This window comes from Loxodonta africana, chromosome 6 (genome assembly GCF_030014295.1).
Source record: "Loxodonta africana isolate mLoxAfr1 chromosome 6, mLoxAfr1.hap2, whole genome shotgun sequence".
Taxonomy (NCBI): Eukaryota; Metazoa; Chordata; class Mammalia; order Proboscidea; family Elephantidae; genus Loxodonta; species Loxodonta africana.
The window spans coordinates 69,504,042-69,527,060 of record NC_087347.1 but is presented as its reverse complement, the minus strand read 5'-3'; the positions used below and the strand labels follow the sequence as shown (position 1 = coordinate 69,527,060).

The following is a 23,019-nucleotide window of genomic DNA, read 5'->3' as shown; positions in this document are numbered from 1 at the left end:
CCCTTTGTCAAATACAACTCCTGTCCCCTGGAGCAATATTAGATAAAAATCAATAAATTCTTCTCTTTGCCCTCCCTTTTTCTAAATTCCAAGTAACCACTCCCCATTTGTTAACACAAACTTTTTAAAAAAGAATTTGCAATATAATTGATTAGGTTTTCAATCTTTGCAAGTGAGAGCCAAACCAATTCTAAAGCAGTTGCTTACATGGATTGCCAAATTAAAATGTAGGGCATTTTCCAGTTGGGTAGGAAGACTTCCCAATTGTGGTTATTTTCATGTGTAACTTTAAATGTGGATCCGTAGATCACGAATTTACAGCTGTGTGTTGAAGATCATCTAACCCCATACCCATTCTCATCAAAAACCAAAACACTAAAGCTCAGTAAGGTTAAATGATTCAAAACCACGTGGCCAGTTAGTGACCAAGAAAGGCTTAGGCCCCAGTTTTCTGACTCTTCCACTGTTTATCATATGTCACAACACAACTGGAAACAATGATCACATTAAAATAAAAAAAATCACTCCGAAACAGTAGCATATCTGGCGAACCTACTTATTAATCTTCTAGATTACTCAATTTCTTCAATTCCATGCACTAGGACACATGCATCAGCTCTTTCAACACTAACTAGAAAAGTGTTAGGAAATGGTGCCGACAGATTTCTTGAGATCAGTGAGTACCTAACGAACTGACCTCGACCGGTCCTGCCTCAGCTCGTTAAGGGTAAAAATACAGTGCGTCTGCAAAGTTTCGAGGCCTTTCCAAGGTGCCCATAATTCATGCACGTGGATACTGCAGGAATTTTCAGTATGAGCTCTCTCAGGTGGACATCTCAGAAACTGGTCCCTAACATTTGGAAACGTGCGAGGAGATGCCAAGGGGCTGTGAGGGCCTTCTTGTAATCTTGAAGTGCAGGACAGTAAAGTCTGTGGTTTTCGTTTTGTGAGGAACCGGAATGGAATCGGAAATGGAGACCAAAAGGCCTGTGTGGGGGAGGGGGAACAGGCGCGAGAAGAAAGGAAAAAGGCCTTTCTCTCTGGTGACGAGCGGTCATGAGGCGTTCTCCCGACGTGGGCTTCCCGCATTGGAGGAGCTCAAGCTGACGTCCCAAGAGCCGCCCCGGCGCGAACAGCGGCAAGGGCGGTGCCGCTCTGTAGGCTGGGAAAGCGCGCGCGCTCCCGCGGTCCGCCGCGCCCCCGCCCTCCGCCGGCCAATCCGATCATCCAGTCCCAATTCGCGCCAGCTTGGCCCCGCCCCTTTCCCAGCTCGCCCCCCCACAAGCACGGCGGCGCGCGGAAAGTGCGTCACGTGACGACTAGCCCCGCCTCTTCCTCTCGGTCTCATATTGAACCCGAGTTGGAAGAGGCGAGTCCGGTCTCAAAATGGAGGTAAAACCGCCGCCCGGTCGCCCCCAGCCCGACTCCGGCCGTCGCCGTCGCCGCCGGGGGGAGGAGGTATTAGGGGGAGAGCGGGGGGTTGCTGGGTAGTGGCCGGCGTGGAGAGCCGGGCTCAGTGGGAGCGGGGAGGTCGGGTGGATGGGGTCGGCCGTCCCGCGCTCTGCGCGGAGACAGGCGGTGGGAGGGGGAGGGGAGCAGGCCTCGGAGGCCTCCTCGGGGCCCCTGGCCTGCCTCGCTGCCTCTTTCGGCCGCACAAGCGGCCCCTTGGAGGCGTGGCATGGCTGAGGGGGCCTCGGGAGGGGAGCCGGCCGTGCGGACTCGGATCGGAGGCCGAAGGCGGTATGGCGGGCCTCGGCGGGAGCGGTTGGGAGGAGGTGGGGGGAGGGGAGGGGAGGGGACAGGCAGGCACATCCGGGCGAGCGAGCAGGCGGGCGGCGGCCACATTGACATTGATCCGCCGCCGCGTTACGAAATGGCGCATTGGCCCGCAATGGCCGCCGCCTCGCTCCGCCGCCGGCAGCGAGAGCGTGGGATTGGAGGAGATGGAGAAGGCGGCCCGGCAGAAAGTGCAGCAGATGGCCTCAGAGCTTCAAGCGTAGTGCTTTTGCTGAAGTTCTACGGCCGCGTTTCTAGGCCTTAGAGATCTTTTCATCGGCGTGGAGAATTTAATTCTCTGGCCTGCTCTTTTCTTCGCAGCACCCAGTTGAAAATGAGGTTTTTTAAAAGTTTGGTGCCTTAAAATACTTCCTGATCCTGCTATTCTTGTTAAAATACTTGGGATTATCCTTATCTTCACAACTGGCCATGTGGGTTAAGTACTCGACTGTCTGAGTGTAGATGTGTAGGAGGAACTTAAAAAAAAGTCAACTCCTAGTTTTCTGGTTCTCTGATGATTTGGCTCTGGCTGTAGTTTTTTGGCTTTTTGTTTTAGAAAATTGCAACCACAGTTAAAATTTTCATGTGTTTACGGTGCTTTTATGTGGATTTTAATTTCTTTATTATATTTAAAATAAAGCGTCATAATTAAAACGTGTAACGTCAAGATGTAACAGACTTAACATGAGATTAATAGTGAATTCATGCTGGAGGCTGTTAATCATTCAACATTTTTCTTCAGCACGTGAGTCTTTTTGATTAAATAAACGTCTTAACGTTTTCACTACTGGAAGATACAGCAGGAAGGTCTTACAATGTGAATGTGAGCCAGTTTGTTTAAAGACTTCAGATGAATGAGATTTTAATGCATACATTTAATGGCAGTTCATTAATTTATTAAAGAACTTTTGACTAGTCAAATTGTAAAACAGTTCAGTCCACATCTTGATTTTCAAAAAAAAAAAAAAAATCAGTTTCTGCTTTATTGTCCTCCACTCTTCTGGTCAGGTAGTAGTATACTTAATGTAAGTCCTTTGTAAAGCCAATTTGTTGTGACTCCATAAAAAATGTGTTGTACTTGAAATTGTTAACATATGATAAAAGTACAGAAAGACAGTTTTTGCAGCAAATAACATACTTTGGAACAGAAAGTTATCAAATAGGAGGGGGAGATTTTTTTCTTTGTTTTAGGGAAAGGGCCAATTTGGCCTTTTAAAAAACCAAACCAAACCCAGTGCCATCAAATTGATTCCAACTCATAGCGACCCTATAGGACAGAGTAGAACTGCCCCATAGAGTTCCCAGGGAGCACCTGGTGGATTCAAACTGCTGACCCTTTGGTTAGCATCGGTAACACTTAACCACTATGCCACCAGGGTTTCCAAACTCAGTGCTATCGAGTTGATTCTGACTCATAGCGACCCTATTGACTACCTAATGCCTGTTTTAACATCATCATTCATTTACTAGAAATTATTGAATTTCTCTAAATTTGCCATTCAGAACTTTTTAGTTGTATTCTTAGATTCGTGGTTTAAAATTAAATGCTTGTTGGCATGTAGACTAAAGAGGGAGGATATGAAAAGAAATGTGGATATAGCACTGTTTCTATAACACTTTTGTTTCTTAGAAAGGGGTGTTATTAGTCACAACTTAAAATCTGTCCCAAGACTAACTTGTAGCTTAAAAAAAATTAAGGGATTTTTGGTTCTGGAATTCTCTTGGATTTCAATTTAGTTGAAGTGATGTTCACATTTGGAAGGATCGTTATAGGTATTTGGTACCATTTAGTTCCTTTAACTTAATAGGTTGCCTTTTGTATTCGTATTCCAGTTTTTATCTGGACAATGTGTAACTGTTACAGGAATTTCATGTTGAATGTATAATTTTTGGTTTGTGTGCTTAAGCAATTAATTGGTTCTGTGAAATAATGGGGCCTATTGAAACATTGGTTCTTTTCTTCAGGGCCATGATCCAAAGGAACCAGAGCAGTTGCGAAAACTGTTTATTGGTGGCCTGAGCTTTGAAACTACAGATGATAGTTTAAGAGAACATTTTGAGAAATGGGGCACACTCACAGATTGTGTGGTAAGTTACTAAAGGAACCAAAAGGCTCTGAGGGGTAAAGAGTGACCTGGGGTGTGTTGTAATGGTTTAAAATTTTTGTTCTGTAGGTGATGAGAGACCCCCAAACAAAACGTTCCAGAGGCTTTGGTTTTGTGACTTACTCTTGTGTTGAAGAGGTGGATGCAGCAATGTGTGCGCGACCACACAAGGTTGATGGTCGTGTAGTGGAACCAAAGAGAGCTGTTTCTAGAGAGGTATTTTAATAACATGCTGTGTAACGTGTGGAATTGGTGTGAAAAGTTGTTTTTTGACTTTCGTATTTTTTATTTGTAGGATTCTGTAAAGCCTGGTGCCCATCTAACAGTGAAGAAGATTTTTGTTGGTGGCATTAAAGAAGATACAGAAGAATATAATTTGAGAGACTACTTTGAAAAGTATGGCAAGATTGAAACCATAGAAGTAATGGAAGACAGGCAGAGTGGAAAAAAGAGAGGATTTGCTTTTGTAACTTTTGATGATCATGATACAGTTGATAAAATTGTTGGTAAGTAGCAGTTTAGCCATTTATTGGAATTGGAATGAAGTAGCAGAAATGGCTTCTCTGTACTGAATTGTTCCTAATCTTTTAACGTGTATAATAGTACATTAAGCATAATAGCACATATAAAGCCCTTAGTTTAGTTTTCACAAAGTGATGAGGTATGTGTAACCAACATCTGGATCAAGACAAATGTTACTAACATCCCAGAACATTGCCTCATGCTCAGTCATTACCTTGATAATGTTGTAGTTGGTTATGCAGTGATAAAGGATATCATGTGTGATTTTCAGACAGCATAAACATAACTTGTTTGTTTCATTGAAAAATTTTTAGTTCAGAAATACCACACTATTAATGGGCACAATTGTGAAGTGAAAAAGGCCCTTTCTAAACAAGAGATGCAGTCTGCTGGATCACAACGAGGTGAGTAGGACTATATACACATACACAATAGATGCGAGTGGTGTTTGTAAGGTTCTTAAAGTTATCTTATCTGTGTTACAAGGTCGTGGAGGTGGATCTGGCAACTTTATGGGTCGTGGAGGAAACTTTGGAGGTGGTGGAGGGAACTTTGGCCGTGGTGGAAACTTTGGTGGAAGAGGTAGGATGGTTATCTGATATCGTTAAGTATATGCCTGTCTAAAACTCATGGGTAACTTGAATAAATTTAAACAATATCTTGTTTTTTTTCAGGAGGCTATGGTGGTGGAGGTGGTGGCAGCAGAGGTAGTTATGGAGGAGGCGATGGGGGATATAATGGATTTGGAGGTGATGGTAAGTTTTTTAAATTGATGTTTGTTTCCATAACTTACTGAAAATTTAGTATTTGTTTACACTTTTCTAGTTTTAGTCAAAACTTGTTAGACTTTACAGTTAAAGTATGTCTGTAACTTGTAATTGCTGATGAGAGTAGATTTTTTTTTCCCCCTGAAGATTTGACATTAGCTAGTCCTTGTTGGATAATTAGGAGTTCCTGGGTGGTGCGAAGGAGCCATGGTGGCTCAGTGAGTGGCTAAATACTTGGCTGCTGATCAGAAGGTCATGGTTTGAACCCACCAGCTGATGGGTGGGAGAAAGATGTGGCAGCCTACTTCTGTAAGGAGTACAGCTTTGGAAATCCTGTGGGGCAGTTCTGTTCTGTCCTTTAGGGTCACTGTGAGTCAAATCGACTTGACGGCAATGGGGTTTTTTTGTTGGGGTAGTGCAAACGGGTAAGGTTGGAGGTTTGAGTTCACCACGAGGCACCTCAGGAGAAAGGCCTGGTGATTTACTTCTGGAAAACTCGGCCATTGATAAACCCTGTGGAGCATAGTTACACTCTGACACACTTGGAATTGCCATGAGTGGTAATTACTAATTTTTTAACAGTGTACTGACAAATAAGATTTAGGGTATTAGTAGTTGAGCTGTAGTTGTTGTGGAGGAGACTGTCTTTCCCAGTGTGAAAATGAAAGCAATAGATTTTAATATCAAGACGTTTAAGGATTTACATTCTTACTAGCCAGTATTCTTGTTCTGTTTACGACGTGTCAGCAGGCTGCATTTATAATGTTTTCGTGTCATCTCACTTTTTTAGGTGGCAACTATGGCGGTGGTCCTGGTTATAGTAGTAGAGGGGGCTATGGTGGTGGACCAGGATATGGAAACCAAGGTGGTGGATATGGTGGCGGTGGTGGAGGATATGATGGTTACAATGAAGGAGGAAATTTTGGCGGTGGTAAGTTACTCAAAGTTTTATTTAAATGTTAAATGCTAAGTATTTTTTATAATTCCATTACAAATGTTTGGAGAAAAGTGCATAAGAGTTAACGTTTGGTCAGATTTTATGTAGTATATAATTAGGAAAAGTATTCACCTGTTGGATAATTATAAAAGGAATTTTCTTAATTTTGCTCTTATTGGTAAAACATTCAACTGTTAGTATTTTTATGCAGTGGACACTTAAGCATTTTTTAATACATACATTACATTATTTTTAATCAATGATGTATTCGTTGCCAGAATTTTACATAACTCTAGGCAGTTTTAATCTGGACAAGTAGGAACTGAAAGCTGAATACTAAGACTTACTCATACGGTGTGCCGTGTGTGCTAGCTGGAGTTTGGTTTACATTGGTGCGGAAGTACTTTGGATTTTAATACTTGATGTTGCAGGATATAAGCAACTCTGAGGCGTTACTCCATGGAATTATAGATAAGAAACCATGGTGGCACGGTGTTAAGTGCTTGGCTGCTAGCCCCAAGATCAGCAGTTTAAACCCACCAGCCATTCCCCAGGAAAGAGATGTGGCAGTCTGTTCTTGTAAAGATGTAAAGATTTACATTTTTGAAACCCTGTGAGGCAGTTCTACTCTGTCTTATAGGGTTGTTACAAGTCAGAATTGATCCACTGCAGTGGGGTTGGAGGTGTAGATTAAAAAGCCTTGCTATGAATACATTTTTGTTGAGTCATATCAAAACTGATGGTATATAATAGATCTGGAATACCTTCTCTATCATTGATTTAAAATGGTAGTTATCATGAATCAGTAGTGACAATTTTGATGCTGTTACTATGGACTAAATAATTCAGTGGTGTGAAGGAGAGAACGTGCTAAGGTGTAGAGTCTAATCTAAGCAAGATATTGATGTTTCTCTAATAACCTGGCATCTGACATTTATCTAGAAATGTGCTAGCCTCACCACCTCTTTTGTTTGTTTGTTTCCTCCTCTCCCACTTGAGCCTTAGGTCTGCTAGTGTGCCTGTAGGTGTGTGGTGGAGGAAATATGGTAGCTCTAAAATCTTCTCAAAGGTTTGCACATGGTAGAGCACGCTACCGGATTTATCAAAAGATAATGTAATATTAACGTAAATTTAAAAAGGAGAGATAATTATTGTGTAGGTCAGCCACAAATAAAAAGCTTTGTAATTTCAGGTAACTATGGTGGTGGAAACTATAATGATTTTGGAAATTATAGTGGACAACAACAATCAAATTATGGACCCATGAAGGGGGGCAGTTTTGGTGGAAGAAGCTCGGGCAGTCCTTATGGAGGTAAGTAGTTCTTCCATCAAAAATTTTCAGAGGCTTTTTAATTTAAAAGTGTGTGTTTAAAAACTCCATGTGTATTTCCAGGTGGTTATGGATCTGGTGGTGGAAGTGGTGGATATGGTAGCAGGAGGTTCTAAAAATTCAACAGAAAAGGGTAGGTATCTTTCAATATTTATAATGATGTAAAAAATATGTGGATTTGTTCACTGAGTGTAATAATTTTTTTATCCTGTATTATTCAACAGGCTACAGTTCTTAGCAGGAGAGAGAGCGAGGAGTTGTCAGGAAAGCTGCAGGTTACTTTGAGACAGTCGTCCCAAATGCATTAGAGGAACTGTAAAAATCTGCCACAGAAGGAACGATGATCCATAGTCAGAAAAGTTACTGCAGCTTAAACAGGAAACCCTTCTTGTTCAGGACTGTCATAGCCACAGTTTGCAAAAGTGCAGCTATTGATTAATGCAATGTAGTGTCAATTAGATGTACATTCCTGAGGTCTTCTATCTGTTGTAGCTTTGTCTTTTTCTTTTTCTTTTCATTACATCAGGTATATTGCCCTGTAAATTGTGGTAGTGGTACCAGGAATAAAAAATTAAGGAATTTTTAACTTTTCAATATTTGTGTAGTTCAGTTTTTCTACATTTTAGTACAGAAACTTTAACAAAATGCAGTTTCGAAGGTGTTTCCTTGTGAGTTAACAAGTAAAGAAGATCATTGTTAATTACTATTTTGTATGAATTTTGCTAAAGTTAACTGTAAAGAAACACCTGCTGACTTGCAATTTAAGGGGAATCTATTCTCCTCATTTCCAAACCATGATACGAATGGGCGCTGACATGTGGAGAGAATAGATATTTGTATGTTTGCAATGTGTGTTTTAGATAACAACTAGGATTGGGTATTTAAATTAGTATATTTGTGAATTTAATAGTATTAAGTTTTACCTTCAATGAAAAAACTCAAAATTCCTATTTGGTTTTTGTGCATTTTCTTTAAAAATGTAATCAGATACGGTTTAGTGTGTTAGCATTGCTAAGAGTCCTAGTTGTGTTTAGAAGATATACATTTACTTTGGTCACATTTGAACTGCTGCCATAATTTTATTTGGGTGCAAAAAATGTCTGCTGCCCTCTGCTTAAATTCCGGAATGGGGTAGTGGATTTTTTACCCTTTCTTCCTACTTTAAAAACCATTCTAAAAATTAATACAGACCACTAAGCCTGCTTTACCCAAGCAAATTAGTGGCTGCCTTTTTTAAAAAATTCTTTTTGAAGCACAAGAGGCTTATGAATCTTCAGTTCTTTTCATTGGTTTGATTTTTTTTTTTTTTTAAATTGATACCAGCTCTCAGAGCAAGAGAATAAAAATCATGCGTTGTTGAACCCTTTACTGGCTGGTATGTTTTCCTGTTTGCACTCTATACGTAATGCATCTTACTGGATGAAATCAAGGATAGTCTAGGTATAATCCAAAATAACTTACTGCAGCAGAAATGTAGCACAGTTGCTTAGTACAAGCTTCTCACTTCCGAAAGACCTGAATTCAAATTTGGATAATCTGAGTTTTTACTCTCACGTAAATTCCCAAGGAACACACTGTTATTCCACATGTATATTTCAACCTAAATCATGTTGGTATGTGTTGGAAGACCCTGGTTGAGAAGGGTTTTAGGTAACAAGGTCATATATACAAAAACCAATGTCTGTTTTGCACCAGTTAGTGCTTAACAATTTCATTTGAGCCCTAAGTATGTGCCCTGCTGTTATTTTTTCTTTGACAGTTGAACAACGAATTCAGATTCTTTTAAGAAGTACTAAGCAAAACAAGCAATAAAAAGGGGAATGGGGCGTGCTAGTGTTTGAATATGCTCTATCTTATTGCTCTAATTCTGTGCCTCTGTGCATTATTAATACTTGGATGCATGCAATGTCAGCATGGAAATCGGTCTTCACAGATACTACAGTTTTCCAGAAAACACTCACAAACCAATAAATGTAACAGACAACATTCCATTTGTTAATGGGCATAATGTGAATAAGCAGTGTAGAAAATAGGCTGATATTAGAAAATGGTTAAGTCCTTAACAACTCTAAGTGTGTTTTTATAATTGGACACTGTCAATGTTCATAACATAAACCTGGGTACCTGGTCAAAATAATGCTTGGGAAGCATTTTATTAAAATTAAGCTAAATTGTCTCAAGTTCTTTTATTCGTACAATAAAGGTTGAAGGAATGAGGGGAAGGGATGAACATTTCCTGTTTTGATGTTTGTGAAATTGTTTGACACAACCTTGACAGTATCCTTTCATGGCATATGAGGTTAATTGTTAACAAACTTTCTGTTCTGGAACTAGTGGAATAGTGAAAACGTTTTTAGTAAGTCGATGTTTGCGACCTATAAGCAGGTGAAGTCTGTGTATGTGACCTGTTTATAAGTTGTATTTAGCTTAGTTCTTGTGAAGAGTGGAAAAGTAAGCCATGAGGAGAGCGATTTAACCAGCTTTAAAGGACCTAAGACATGCTTTTTAAGCACAGTGTGGATCAAAGGAAACTCACTAAGACAGGACTTCAGCAGCCTTTTGAGTATGGACAAGTCAGCATAAATAAAGAATGACAAGGCAGCAGCAAGAGCTTCAACTACAGAGAAGTGAAGGCATAAGATACTATGGTGATAGTGAGCAACTTTCCAAAGGCTAGTTAAATCTGCTTATTACAACTGAAATAACGAAGAAGGTCTAGCAGGAGCTCTTCGCCTTTTGGAGCATCAATGAGAGATAGTTCCAACAGTCACTAGGTCTAGCATTTAGACCTGCAAGGAAGGGCAATAAGCATTAGGTAAGGCTTGAATTTGATTTTTTTCACTAATTAAAGAGTAATTTTTTGTAAAGCAAGGTAAGAGTAATTTTTTTGATTTGCAGGTTGAATGAGAAAACCCTACTTGCCTATATGAGGAATGTCTTTCCTACCATCTTATATACGAAGGTTTCTGGCTGGGTAAGGTTTGTAGCTTACAGTAAAACCTGATGACACCATTTGTTTACCTACAAATTTAATCTATATTACATATTTTGAAATTTAATTCGTCCCTCTGCAGTAGATGCATTGGCAAAAATTCATCAGCTGAATTTTTTTTTTTTTTTTGAACAATCTCAAACATGAAAATCTTAAATGGGTTTTTTTAATTCCCCTGCAGTTGCCATGAGGGTTCATCTTGAGTCAGATGTGGCCCTTTTTCTTAAGTTCATAGCTTTAGGGTATACTCAGTTTTGGTAAGGGAAAGATAGAGTGACCTCCAATTTTGTGAAAAGTTTAGTAAGAGTGACTTTTAACAAAAATATTAAGTTGTCAATCCCCATTCTAGGAAAACATCTTGGAATGAACTTAGAAAATTGTCAGTTTATGTAAATACAAAGAGGATCTTTTGTCAAGTGGCCTCATACATACATACTCTTGAATTAAATTCAAGGGACTATTTGGACCAATAGGATGAATTTTTGGTTCTTTTTTTTTTTTTTTTTAACATGTTAACCAGAAACAGTCAAGTCTAATTACACAAATGTTCCATTTTAATACCCTTTTCCAAAGGATAATGAAAGTATTAATTACCATTCAAATCAATTGCTGATTTTCATAAGGGCTATTTTTGCTGCCCAAAAGGGCATGTTAAAAATTTAGGCTTAATATAACTCACCTCTTTTAATTAACACTCTTGGAGAACAAATGTTCAAAATATAGTTTCTAAATTACAGGTTAGGTTCCTACATAAAATTGTATCAATTTGCCACAGAATTTATTCTCAGAAAATGACTGGTTGGTTTTGTTTCTGTGTCAAAATCAGGACTGATTTCTTTCACATCACCATAGAACGAAGTGTGTTGGATAAGGCCTTTTAATGACAAACACATGACATTTTAGTGAAGCAAATTTCCTAAGATACGGAACATTTTTCTTTTAAAGGTGGTGTTCTTTCCTGTCTGTCTCTTTTCTTTATGGAATAAAATGATTTTATATGAATGTAGTTCCATTGTCATTTCTGAAAAATCCGATGTCTTAAATCCTTTAAGTTGGTAGCATCAGAAAACAAAGCTATGAGGGGAAAATGATCAAGGTAAACATTTTAATGTTAATCCAAGTTGTAGGTTACCACTTCTAATACATTTCATTTTTAAAAGCTCAATTTACACCCATTCTAAAGGAGAATATTTTCGTGTGGTAATAAAGACTTTGTTAAGGGATTGAATAATTTAAATAGGCTTGGTTTTTATGGGTATATACTAGTTGCAATCTGAAACATTTCTAAAGAGGCATCGCTGGAGTTCCAGTAATGTCACAAAGTAGTGACTAAGCATGCTAGTGTGGAGGGGTAATTAAGGGTCGTTAGCCTATCTGAATACCTAAATTCCTTTTAAAACTTGAGGATGTTTACTGATTTTTTTAAGACGTAAGAGGTGGTCTGTAATGGATTCAAATGTTTCGTTTGTAGTATAATGAAATGTTTACAGAAAGATAACTTTTTCATTAAAATATTTTTAGAAATGTGTGTGTTTTGTCACTTCACAATGTTCATGTGATATAAATGCTATAGGTGAATATTAAATACATTATTAGCAAGCAGTGAAATAAAAGGGAACTTGGAGTGAGCCTTACGTATCAGTCATTTAAAAAGATATGTCAATTCCATTTGGTAGAAAACATAGTTGCCATGGGAAATAGGCGTGGAAGAATAATGGGTACTATGGAACAGTTGAAAGTTTAGAATCACTTAGCATTTGTTGCTTAAAAGGATTTGGGTCTTGAAAGAATATATGAGATACTTGGGTGACATGAATCCTTTGGAGGGAAAGAGTAGTTAGGATAATTAAGCAGGAGAAACAGTGAAACAAGTTGGGAAAAAGGTGAAAGGGGATTCCAGACATTGAGAGGGGAAAGTTCAGTCATTTCAGTTTGCCCTTTATTGGATGTACTTCAGGATGATTGTGATAACACTGAAGCAGAGTAGTATCAAACAATATGAAGCCACTTGTTACCACTTCCAGGTTAAAAAAACCCTTAACCTGAGCGAACTCACTGCCCTTTACTGTATTACGCAACTAACCACAGTTCAATGATTTCCTGTCATAGAAAATAACTTGTAGGAGTTCTTTAGGTCTCCATTTTCTAGACAGTGTCTTATGATTGTCAGCAGTTTCTCAAGCATACCTACAAGTAGACATTTTCTTGAGAATGACTGCCAAGGTTGTGCTCCCACCAAGCTTTTTTTCTGAGTTTCGAGTGCTCCCATCATTAGGTCTCACCCAAATAACTTATTTTTCTTTAACATGGACTGTCTTCATTATGCTCTCCTCTTTCCAACTTCATAGTAGCAATTCAGAATGTACTAAATTTTTGCTCACTAATTTTTAAATCTGCTGTAAATGACCTCTTTAAAGTGTTAACAAAAATGTCACTATGACTAAGGTGCCTGACCCAAACAATATCTTTAAAAAAATATTGTTTTAGGTGAAAGTTTACATAGCAAGTTAGGTTCTTGTTTAACATTTTTTATGCAGCTTGTACTGTAGCATTGCTTATATTTTTCACGTATGTCAGCATTCTCATTCTGTCCCGTTTCCATTTATCTAGCTTCCTTGCCCTCCATGTTTAGGGTAAATGTTGACTGGTCTCATGGTTAATAGTGAATGGGTGATACATATTTTATAAGCTAATTATTTTAATGAAAGGTGACCGCTGGGAGTGGCCTCAATTCCAAGTTTAAACGGTATTTCTAGTTGTTGGTCCGGTAAGTCTGGCCATTTTTTGGAATTTGAGTCTTCTACTTTTTTATCTGTCTTTTTATCTGTTGTGTCTCTGGTCAGATAATCATCTTTTATGCCCTCATTTAATAGGTAGAGGAAGAAGATGCAATTAGGTTTTAGTTGGTCTCTTCATTCTTCATACAGGGTTTTGCCTGTCAGTGAGAAACGTACATACAAGGTTTTAGTAGTTTGTGATCTTGAGCAAGTTACTTGGGTTCTTACATGCTATGTTCCCCTTTTGGCCATTTGGTGACACCAACACACCCCTTAGAATAGTGATTGTATATGCATAAAATGTGTACAGTTATTAAGACATCAAAATGAAAAGTTTTGGTTTAGTAATGTGCTTTTAAACATTAAATGAGGCAGGACTGGGCAACTTTTTGATCTACACAAGGTTGCTGTGAGTCAGCTGACAGCAACTAATAATGGTGGGTCTAACTTCAAAGTTGTGATGCATAAATGACAATTTTGAGATGATTTACAATGCTGATGATGGTTTAATGGTAGTCACAAGTACTGTGAATACTACTTGTTTGCTTATAATGCTGATTTTCAGTGAAAATAAAGATGTAACTTTCTCATCAAAATTCTAAGTTCTGCCCAGGTAGCAACTGTTTATACCCATTTCCTTTTTTGTAAAATGGAGATAATGCCAACCCTCAATTGGAGCTTAGCTTAGTGCCTGCCTGTCCTAGAGTCTCTAAAAATAGTATATTTGGTAATAAAGATGGGTCTTGGTATGCTGAAGCAAACCAAATATTTTAATGGGTATGTTATTTATGCCAATATCTTTTTTTGTTTTTTCCTTTTCGACAGATAGGATTGAAGTTTTATGGTCTTTAAATTTTTTTCCAGTTCTCAAGAATTTCAGTTCATCAACTGAAAAGTGAAACTGGCCTGATAAATACATTTGGAAAAGAGAATTACTGTTTCTTGTATTATGTTCCTGAGGCTTAATGGCAGGTACATTTGAACAGTGCCCCCGATTCCCTCAAAAGCATGGGCCTGAGAAGAAATCTATGTAAGAAAATGGGTTTTATGTAACGTGCAGTATCATGCAGTTAAGATTTCTGATACAATGCTTGACAGCTTCTCAACATAAAAGGCATAAGGTACATATTTTGAAACTACAGAATCGAACAAGTTAGGCACAGCTCAGATAAGGTTTATATCAGTTGAATAGCTAAATTTATTCCAAAGGCTGGTATAACAAGCTCTATTACCTGGAATATTTCAAACCCAGATCAAGAGAAATGAGCCTTTTTAGATAAGATTTGTAACAAGTTTAAAGTTACATAATAGGTTAGTAGTTCAAAGAGTGTTGGTTCTATCGTCAGCTATCTTGTATGAACTGGGCAAAATCCTTTGGAATATGAGTAATTCTGCACACAGGTGCAGGTGTCAGCTGTCAGGGCTTTGATCTGCCTGGCGATGCTCATTCCCTGTATGTACCAGCCAGTTCCAGGTGCTCCAGGTAGGGCTGCTGATAAGGAATTCTTACCACCACCCCATGATTTTGCCTAAGGGTGAGATCTTAGAGATTTGTGATTTTTATGTCCTGAAGTTGGAAAAATGATGTTTTCTTCCCCTACCACTACCAGCATAGGAGGAAATTCTTCAACAGCATGAGGAAGGAAGAGGTCAGCAGCAAAATATTCAGGAAACAATCTTTATGTTTGAATCTCTGTACCCTCGAAGTTATTTCCAACCCTGGACTTCGTTGATTTGAGTCAAATTATTTTACTACGTTAATTTGACATTGGTTTTTATAGACACCAAAAAGCATCCTAATACAAGGCTAAAGGAATTTTGAGAAAATCCCCTCTGAGGCACAGTTAAGTAACGCATTAAACCCAACCTGGGACTTTTCATGAGTTACTTGCCTGTAGTACCTATTCTAAACATAACCTGCAGTTGAGTCTCAATTTCCGTGAGGTAAAAGGGGTGGGAAACTCTAAAACCTATGAACAAACAGTTGCTTAAGCAGTGAGTGGTTATTGTAATAGAATATGCAGGTTTTTGGCAAATTTTGAGGAGCTCTGATTTTGTAGGCTCTATATCAAACCCCTGGGTGGCTGCTAACCAACAGGGAGGTTTGGGTCCACTCAGGTGCCTTGGAAGAAGGGTCTGGTGATCTTCAAAATATGAGCCATTGGAAATAGAGCAGAGTTCTGTTCAGACTTATGTGGGGTTGACACGAATCAGAATCAACTCTGCAGCAACTGGTTTATTTAGATGTTTAATAATCTCTCAAACTGTGTCCAAAAGTAAACATCTTCCCTCCAGCTGGACTTTTTCTCACACTCCACATCCATTATGGCAAGAAATCCCTTCTACTTGGGGACATACAGAATTCGTGCTGTTTCACAATCTGTGGTACCACTGCGACATGAGCCACCATTTCGCGTGCGAATACGGCAGAGCCTTCCAGTTGGTCTCCCTGTTCACGTGTTTGTGTTTCTGTTGAGTATGCTCAACACAAACCAGAGGGAACTGTCAAAAACCAGTTGTATGGTGTTATTTCTTACCACCTCTAATCGTTTTCCACTTACGAAGTCGTTATGAAGGACCTGGAGCCTAGGAAACTCTATGGGGCACGTCTGCTGTCACATGGGATCACTGAGTAGAAAATTGACTTGGAGGGCACCTAACAAGAATTAAGTCTTATAAGGATCTGTGCCGTGGCACCTGTGCCCCCTCTGGCTCCATTTTTCCTTCTCTTCAGCTACATTATATCTTTGTTCTTTGTGAAACAGGCCTTAGAGCCTTTGCACTTCATGTGTCCTGTCTGCAATGCTCTTAGCTAACAGAGTGGCTTATTCTCCCACACCTCCAAATGTTGCCACCTCAATAAGGATTTTCCTATTTACAACCCTAATTTAAACTGCACTACTTTTCACTGGCTTTCCCAATCCTCGTTTCTCTTAAAACATACTATAAAACCAAAAGCCAAACCCAATGCTGTCGATTTGATTCCAACTCACAGCGACCCTGTAGGACAGAGTAGAACCGCCCCATACGGTTTCCAAGGAGTGCCTGGCAGATTCGAACTGCCGACCCTCTGGTTAGCAGCTGTAGCACTTAACCACTACACCACCAGGGTTCCCAAACATACTGTAGTATGTTGTCTCCCCTGACTGGAGTGTTTAAGTTCCAGGAAGGCAGGTATTTCTGTCAGGGCTTTGAACTGGTTCGTTCCCAAGTGATGCTAGTGTTGCTGGTTAGGGACCAATTCTTGAGAAACACTAGTAGAGCAGTGGTTCTTAAATTTATTATACATAAGAATCACTTGGGGATCTTGTTAAAATGTAGATTCTGGTTCAGTGTATCTGGTGGAAAAGCAAAGTCTCAGCAGGGGTTTGAACTGGAACAAACCAGTGTGAAGCCCTGATTTCTGTTAGGACGGCTGTACTTTGAACAATGCCTGGCACATAGTACGCAGGCATCTATTGCTGTGAATAAATGAATGTTTTCACATCAAAGTATAACATTTTCTTCTTGAGATATGCCTGCTGTACATATATATCACTGGTGCTGTAAGTTTAGTATAAAATGCTTTTTATATTTTCAAATAAAACTAAGGAAAATGCAAAACAACTTAAATGTGTTGAATGTATTATTTGGTGTCTTGTGGAGCACAGTGTGTGGATTAAACTCAATTACAATGAATCATGAAGAACTAACAGTCATAATATTCCTTTATTAGTACCAGCTTTTTAATTTTTTTTGCCAGAGTTAAACAATTTAATATAAAAAATGCCTTTTTTTGTTCATAATGTATTTGTAAAAAAAAAAGATAGTGGTTAGTTTTGCAACAATTTGCTTTTAGCCAGATGTCATATCATATAAATCTGTGAATGTATTGAATAAGAACAGTATAAATAAGAAGTTTTCTAGTATTTACACTTACACAGAAACTAGCCCAAATGGTGTTCTAAGAAATTAAGTTTGCAGTTAAAGTGAAACTACTGATTCAACATACTGGTAACTTTCATTTTAATGTTTTTTAAAGTTTTATATTATTTCCTATACTAGTTTTGCTTATAATCTTGCATAGAATTACATATTTCTGCATTTCCTGTCACAGTAGTTTTTAGTATAACAGTTTAAAAAAAAAAAAAACCCCACTAACTCAGAAAAGGTCAAATCCTGCCAAATCTAGTTTTTCTTAACATCTGGCTTCTTACTTTTGGGAACAAGGAATACATTGCCGTCTCTAGTTTGCTGCAGGGAGTATTCACTAGGAGAATAAGGTTTTCCATTTTCATCACGTAGCATGCTGAATACCTCAAGATACAAGGTGCTGAGTTGTTTTTTCAGTAAGTGGAGGCTTTTGTCATTTTCTCCTTTTTCTTTGAGCAATTTTTCTTTTTCATCTTTTAAATGATCCAAATCTTGCTCTAGTTCTACTATATTTTCCAGTTTTCTTTTTCTGCAATTCTGAGCAGCCACTTTATTTTTACCCCTCCTACGTATATCTCGAATTAGTGCAAGTTGAGCTTCATTGAATTGCTCCTTGGACATCATTTCACTGAAATCATCCACAGGGAGGTTAATGATTTTTTCCACAGGGAATGGAATATGGAGAGCTTTTGCCCTTATTTCATCTCTTGTGAGATGAGCCTCCAAGCGGTTTGAATGTTTGTCTTTTGTGAATGGGGTTTTTCGATGACCAGGACTTACAGGCAATTCTTTCTTTGGGGTGTTTCCACACTGGGCATCATGCACTGAAGCACTGTGCCCCGGAGACGGTGACAGGGGTTGGACTGTATCTCCAGAAGACTGTACTGGCTGTGTTTTAGAACCATTCTGTTTGACACTTTCAGGGGCACTCTCTCTCTCTTCCATTTCAGAATCACTGAAGCCAAGCGGTGTATCTCCATAGATGGAAGATTCTACTGAGTGTTCTGGTGATGCCATGCTGGGACTTGTGTTCAATGAAATGCCAGAGTCAGAATCATTGAATTCTGCTGTGCTTTCAGGGTGGTTTTGGTTGAAAGCTTTACAAAGTGATAGATCAGAAACATCAATGGGCCCGTTTAGAAGTTCGGAGAGTGACTGGCTTAAAGTAGCAGAAGAGGGCGTGCTGTTGCTGATACTGGGCTCTGCTACAAAAGCAGAATAAAATTCATCACCAAAATCAGGGTTTATTGTGGCATCTGAATTTAATGAGTTCACTGTCAACTGGTTGGGGTCGTCTGTGGGTAGGATGCTGCCAAAGAAATCCTCAAAAGCATTGAGAAAATGTGGACTGCAGTCACCCACTTCTTTTTCCAGTGACGGGATCGACGAGTAGAAATGATAATTGTCGTCAATTTCTGTCAGTTTAGTGTCTGGACTTGCAACAGTGCTAGTCTCAACTAGCTTTTCATTTTGAATATTAAGACACTGCATGGAAAAAAAGTTTAGACTATATAAACTATATAAAGGTTAAGTATTTTGAAACTAACAAAAACCAACCCCATTGCCGTCACGTCAATTCCAACTCATAGCGACCCTACAGGACAGAGTAGAACAGCCCCGTGGGGTTTCCACCGAGTGCCTGGTGGATTGGAATAACTAACCTTTTGGTTAGCAGCCGAGCTCTTAATCACTATGCCACCAGGGTTCCATAAACCATTTAATAGTAAAAAAAAAAAAAAAAAATTTTTTTTTTTTTAATCATACCTGATTGTAAGCTTAGGTAAACTCTCTTTCCCTACCCCTTTTCTCTCCAAGCAGTTCTCTTCTGTAATTTTATGCCTAAATATATGTATTCTCCCCATGTGTCTGTCCATTTGTCCTACTGTGGGGGCTTGCGTGTTGCTGTGATGCTGGAAGCTACGCCACCGGTATTCAGATACCAGCAGGGTCACCCACGGAGGACAGGTTTCAGCTGAGTTTCCAGACTAAGACAGACTAGGAAGAAGGACCTGGCAGTCTACTTCTGAAAAGCATTAACCAGTGAAAACCTTATGAATAGCAGCAGAACATTGTCTGATATAGTGCTGGAAGATGAGCCCCCCAGGTTGGAAGGCACTCAAAAGACGACTGGGGAAGAGGGGCCTCCTCAAAGTACAGTCGACCTTAATGACATGGATGGAGTCAAGCTTTGAGGACTTTCATTTGCTGATGTGGCGTGACTCAAAATGAGGTGACACAGATGCTAACATTCATTAATAATTGGAACCTGGATTGTACGAAGTATGAATCTAGGAAAATTGGAAATCCTCAAAAATGAAATGGAACGCATAAAGAACGATATTCGAGGTATTAGTGAGCTGAAATGGACTGGTATTGGCCATTCTGAATCAGACAATCATATAGTCTGCTATGCCGGGAATGACAATTTGAATGGTGTTGCATTCACCGTCAAACATTTCAGCATCTATCCTGAAGTACTACACTGTCAGTGATAGGATAATATCCATACACCTAAAAGGAAGACCAATTCATATGACCATTATTCAAATTTATGCACCGACCACTAGGACCAAAGATGAAGAAACTGAAGATTTTTATCAGCTGCTGCAGTCTGAAATTGATAGAACATGCAATCAGCATGCACTGATAATTACTGGCGACTGGAATTCAAAAGCTGGAAGCAAAGAAGGATTGGTAGTTGGAAAATATGGCCTTGGTGACAGAAACAATGCCGGAGATCAAATGATAGAATTTTGTAAGACCAGCGGCTTCAATGCAAATACCTTTTTTCACCAACATAAACGGTGACTATACATATGGACCTCACTACATGGAACACACAGGAATTAAATCGACTGCATCTGTGGAAACAGACGATGCAAAAGCTCAATATCATTCAGAACAAGGCCAGGGCCGACTGTGGAACAGACCGTCAATTGCTCATGTGCAAGTTCAAGCTGAAACTGAAGAAAAGCAGAGCAAGTCCACAAGAGCCAAAATATGACCTTAAGTATATCCTACCTGAATTTAGAGACCGTCTTAAGAATAGATTTGATGTGTTGAACACTAATGACCAAAGACCAGATGAGCTGTGGAATGACATCAAGGACATCATATGTGAAGAAAGTAAGAAGTCATTGAAAAGACAGGAAAGATCAAGATGGATGTCAGAAAAGACTCTGAAACTTGCTCACAAATGTCAAGCAGCTAATGTAAAAGGAAGAAATGATGAAGTAAAAGAACTGAACAGAAGATTTCAAAGGGTGGCTTGAGAAGACAAAGTATTATAATGACATGTGCAAAGAGCTGGAGATAGAAAAAAGGGAAGAACACGCTCGGTGTTTCTCAAGCTGAAAGAATTGAAGAAAAAATTCAAGCCTCAAGTTGCAATAGCGAAGGATTCTACGGGGAAAATACTAAACGACACAGGAAGCATCAAAAGAAGATGGAATACATAGGGTCATTATACCAAAAAGAATTAGTCGCTGTTTAACCATTTCAAGAGGTAGCATATGATCAGGAACCGATGGTACTGAAGGAAGAAGTCCAAGCTGCTCTGAAGGCACTGGCGAAAAACAAGGCTCCAGGAATTGATGGAATATCGATTGAGATGTTTCAACAAATGGATGCAGTGCTGGAACTGCTCACTCATCTATGCCAAGAAATATGGAAGACAGCTTCCTGGCCAACCGACTGGAAGAGATCCATGTTTATGCCTATTCCCAAGAAAGGTGATCAAGGTGAATGCAGAAATAATCAAACAATATCATTAATGTCACACGCAAGCAAAATATTGTTGAAGATCATTCAAAAGCACCTGCAGCAGTATATCAACAGAGAACTGCCAGAAATTCAGGCTGGATTCAGAAGAGGACGTGGAACCAGGGATATCATTGCTGATGTCAGATGGATCCTGGCTAAAAGCAGAGAATACCAGAAGGATGTTTACCGGTGTTTTACTGACTATGCCAAGGCGTTTAACTGTATGGATCATGACAAACGATGGATAACGTTGCAAAGAATGGGGATTCCAGAACACTTAATTGTGCTTGTGAGGAATCTTGACGTAGATCAAGAGGCAGTCATTTGGACAGAACAAGGGGATACTGATCGTTTCTTTTTTTTTTTTCCCCAAAACAACACAAATTTATTAATTTTACAATTCTGGAGGTCCAAGGTTCGAAATGGGTGTTGTGGGCTAAAATCAAAGTGTCAGCGGAGCTGCATTCCTTCTGGAGGTTCTAGAGAGATCCATTTTCTTGCCTTTTCCAGCTTCTGGAAGCTACCTGCAGTCTTTGGCATGTGGTCTCTCCCTCTATTTTCTAAATACAGTTCTCCAACATCTGCTTCTGTCATCCTATTTTCTGACCCTCACCCTCCTGCCTTCCTCTTACAAGGATCCTTGTGATTCCATTGGGCCCACTGGAAAATCCAAGATAAGCTTCCCATCTCACCATCTGTCATGGATTGAATTATGTCCCCCCAAAAATGTGTGTATCAATTTGCCTGGGTCATGGTTCCCAGTATTGTATGACTGTCCTCCATTTTGTGATTGTAATTTTATGTTAAAGAGGATTAGAGTGGGATTGTAACACCCTTACTAAGGTCACATCCCTGATCTAGTATAAAGGGAGGTTCCCTGGAGTGTGGCCTGTACCACCTTTTTTTTTTTAAATAATTTTTATTGAGCTTTAAGTGAATGTTTACAAATCAAGTCAGTCTGTCACATATAAGCTTATATACACCTTACTCCATACTCCCACTTACTCTCCCCCTAATGAGTCAGCCCTTCCAGTCTCTCCTTTCGTGACAGTTTTGCCAGTTTCTAACCCTCTCTACCCTCCTATCTCCCCTCCAGACAGGAGATGCCAACATAGTCTCAAGTGTCCACCTGATACAAGTAGCTCACTCTTCATCAGCATCTCTCTCCTACCCATTATCCAGTCCCTTCCATGTCTGATGCGTTGTCTTCGGGAATGGTTCCTGTCCTGGGCCAACAGAAGGTTTGGGGACCATGACCACCGGGATTCCTCTAGTCTCAGTCAGACCATTAAGTCTGGTCTTCTTATGAGAATTTGGGGTCTGCATCCCACTGATCTCCTGCTCCCTCAGGGGTTCTCTGTTGTGCTCCCTGTCAGGGCAGTCATTGGTTGTGGCTGGGCACCATCTAGTTTTTCTGGTCTCAGGATGACGTAAGTCTCTGGTTCATGTGGCCCTTTCTGTCTCTTGGGCTCACGGTTATTGTGTGACCTTGGTGTACTGATCAGTTTAAAGTCAGGAAAGGTGTGCGTCAGGGTTGTATCCTTTCACCATACCTATTCAATCTGTATGCTGAGCAAATAATCCGAGAAGCTGGACTACATGAAGAGGAACGGGGCATCAGGATTGGAGGAAGACTCATTAACAACCTGCGTTACGCAGATGACACAACCTTGCTTGCTGAAAGTGAAGAGGACTTGAAGCACTTACTAATGAAGATCAAAGACCACAGCCTTTAGTATGGATTACAGCTCAACATAAAGAAAACAAAAATCCTCACAACTGGACCAGTAAGCAACATCATGATAAACAGAGAAAAGACTGAAGTTGTCAAGGATTTCATTTTTCTTGGATCCACAATTAACACCCATGGAAGCCGCAGTCAAGCAATCAAAAGACGTGCTGCACTGGGCAAATCCGCTGCAAAGGACCTCTTTACAGTGTTGAAAAGCAAAGATGTCACCCTGAAGACTAAGGTGCGCCTGACCCAAGCCATGGTATTTTCAATCGCATTGTATGCATGTGAAAGCTGGACAATGAATAAGACCGAAGAAGAACGGATGCCTTTGAATTGTGGTGTTGGTGAAGAATATACTATGGACTGTCAAAAGAACGAACAAATCTGTCTTGGAAGAAGTACAA

The 23,019-nt window shown here is 39.6% G+C and overlaps 2 protein-coding genes across 8 annotated transcripts in view; one reads left to right on the top strand and one right to left on the bottom strand.

Annotated features, from left to right (window-relative positions):
• Positions 1–1,315: 1,315 nt before the first annotated feature.
• Positions 1,316–17,043, top strand: HNRNPA3 (heterogeneous nuclear ribonucleoprotein A3). Of its 4 annotated transcripts, XR_010322288.1 has the most exons (12): positions 1,326–1,458; positions 3,742–3,864; positions 3,951–4,097; positions 4,177–4,387; positions 4,718–4,807; positions 4,890–4,985; positions 5,078–5,158; positions 5,961–6,101; positions 7,300–7,419; positions 7,501–7,570; positions 7,662–10,252; positions 10,336–17,043. XR_010322288.1 is itself a non-coding variant. In XM_064286968.1 (11 exons), exons 1-10 carry the CDS (start codon positions 1,387–1,389, stop codon positions 7,551–7,553), a joined length of 1,068 nt encoding a protein of 355 aa, XP_064143038.1. In that variant the 5' UTR covers positions 1,316–1,386; the 3' UTR covers positions 7,554–7,570; positions 7,662–17,043. The 4 variants fall into 4 exon arrangements, 3 of the variants coding, with proteins under 3 accessions (XP_064143038.1, XP_064143037.1, XP_064143036.1); XM_064286968.1 differs by having other exon boundaries at positions 1,316–1,392; positions 7,662–17,043; XM_064286967.1 differs by lacking the exon at positions 7,662–10,252.
• Positions 16,896–23,019, bottom strand: part of NFE2L2 (NFE2 like bZIP transcription factor 2) — a 44,706-nt gene continuing 38,582 nt past the window's right edge. For all 4 annotated transcript variants that reach the window (XM_003406202.4, XM_010602802.3, XM_064286964.1 and 1 more), the window contains one exon: positions 16,896–18,603. In XM_003406202.4, the coding sequence (XP_003406250.2) occupies positions 17,374–18,603 (1,230 nt within the window). In that variant the 3' untranslated portion in view covers positions 16,896–17,373. The remainder of the gene's footprint in view (positions 18,604–23,019) is intronic.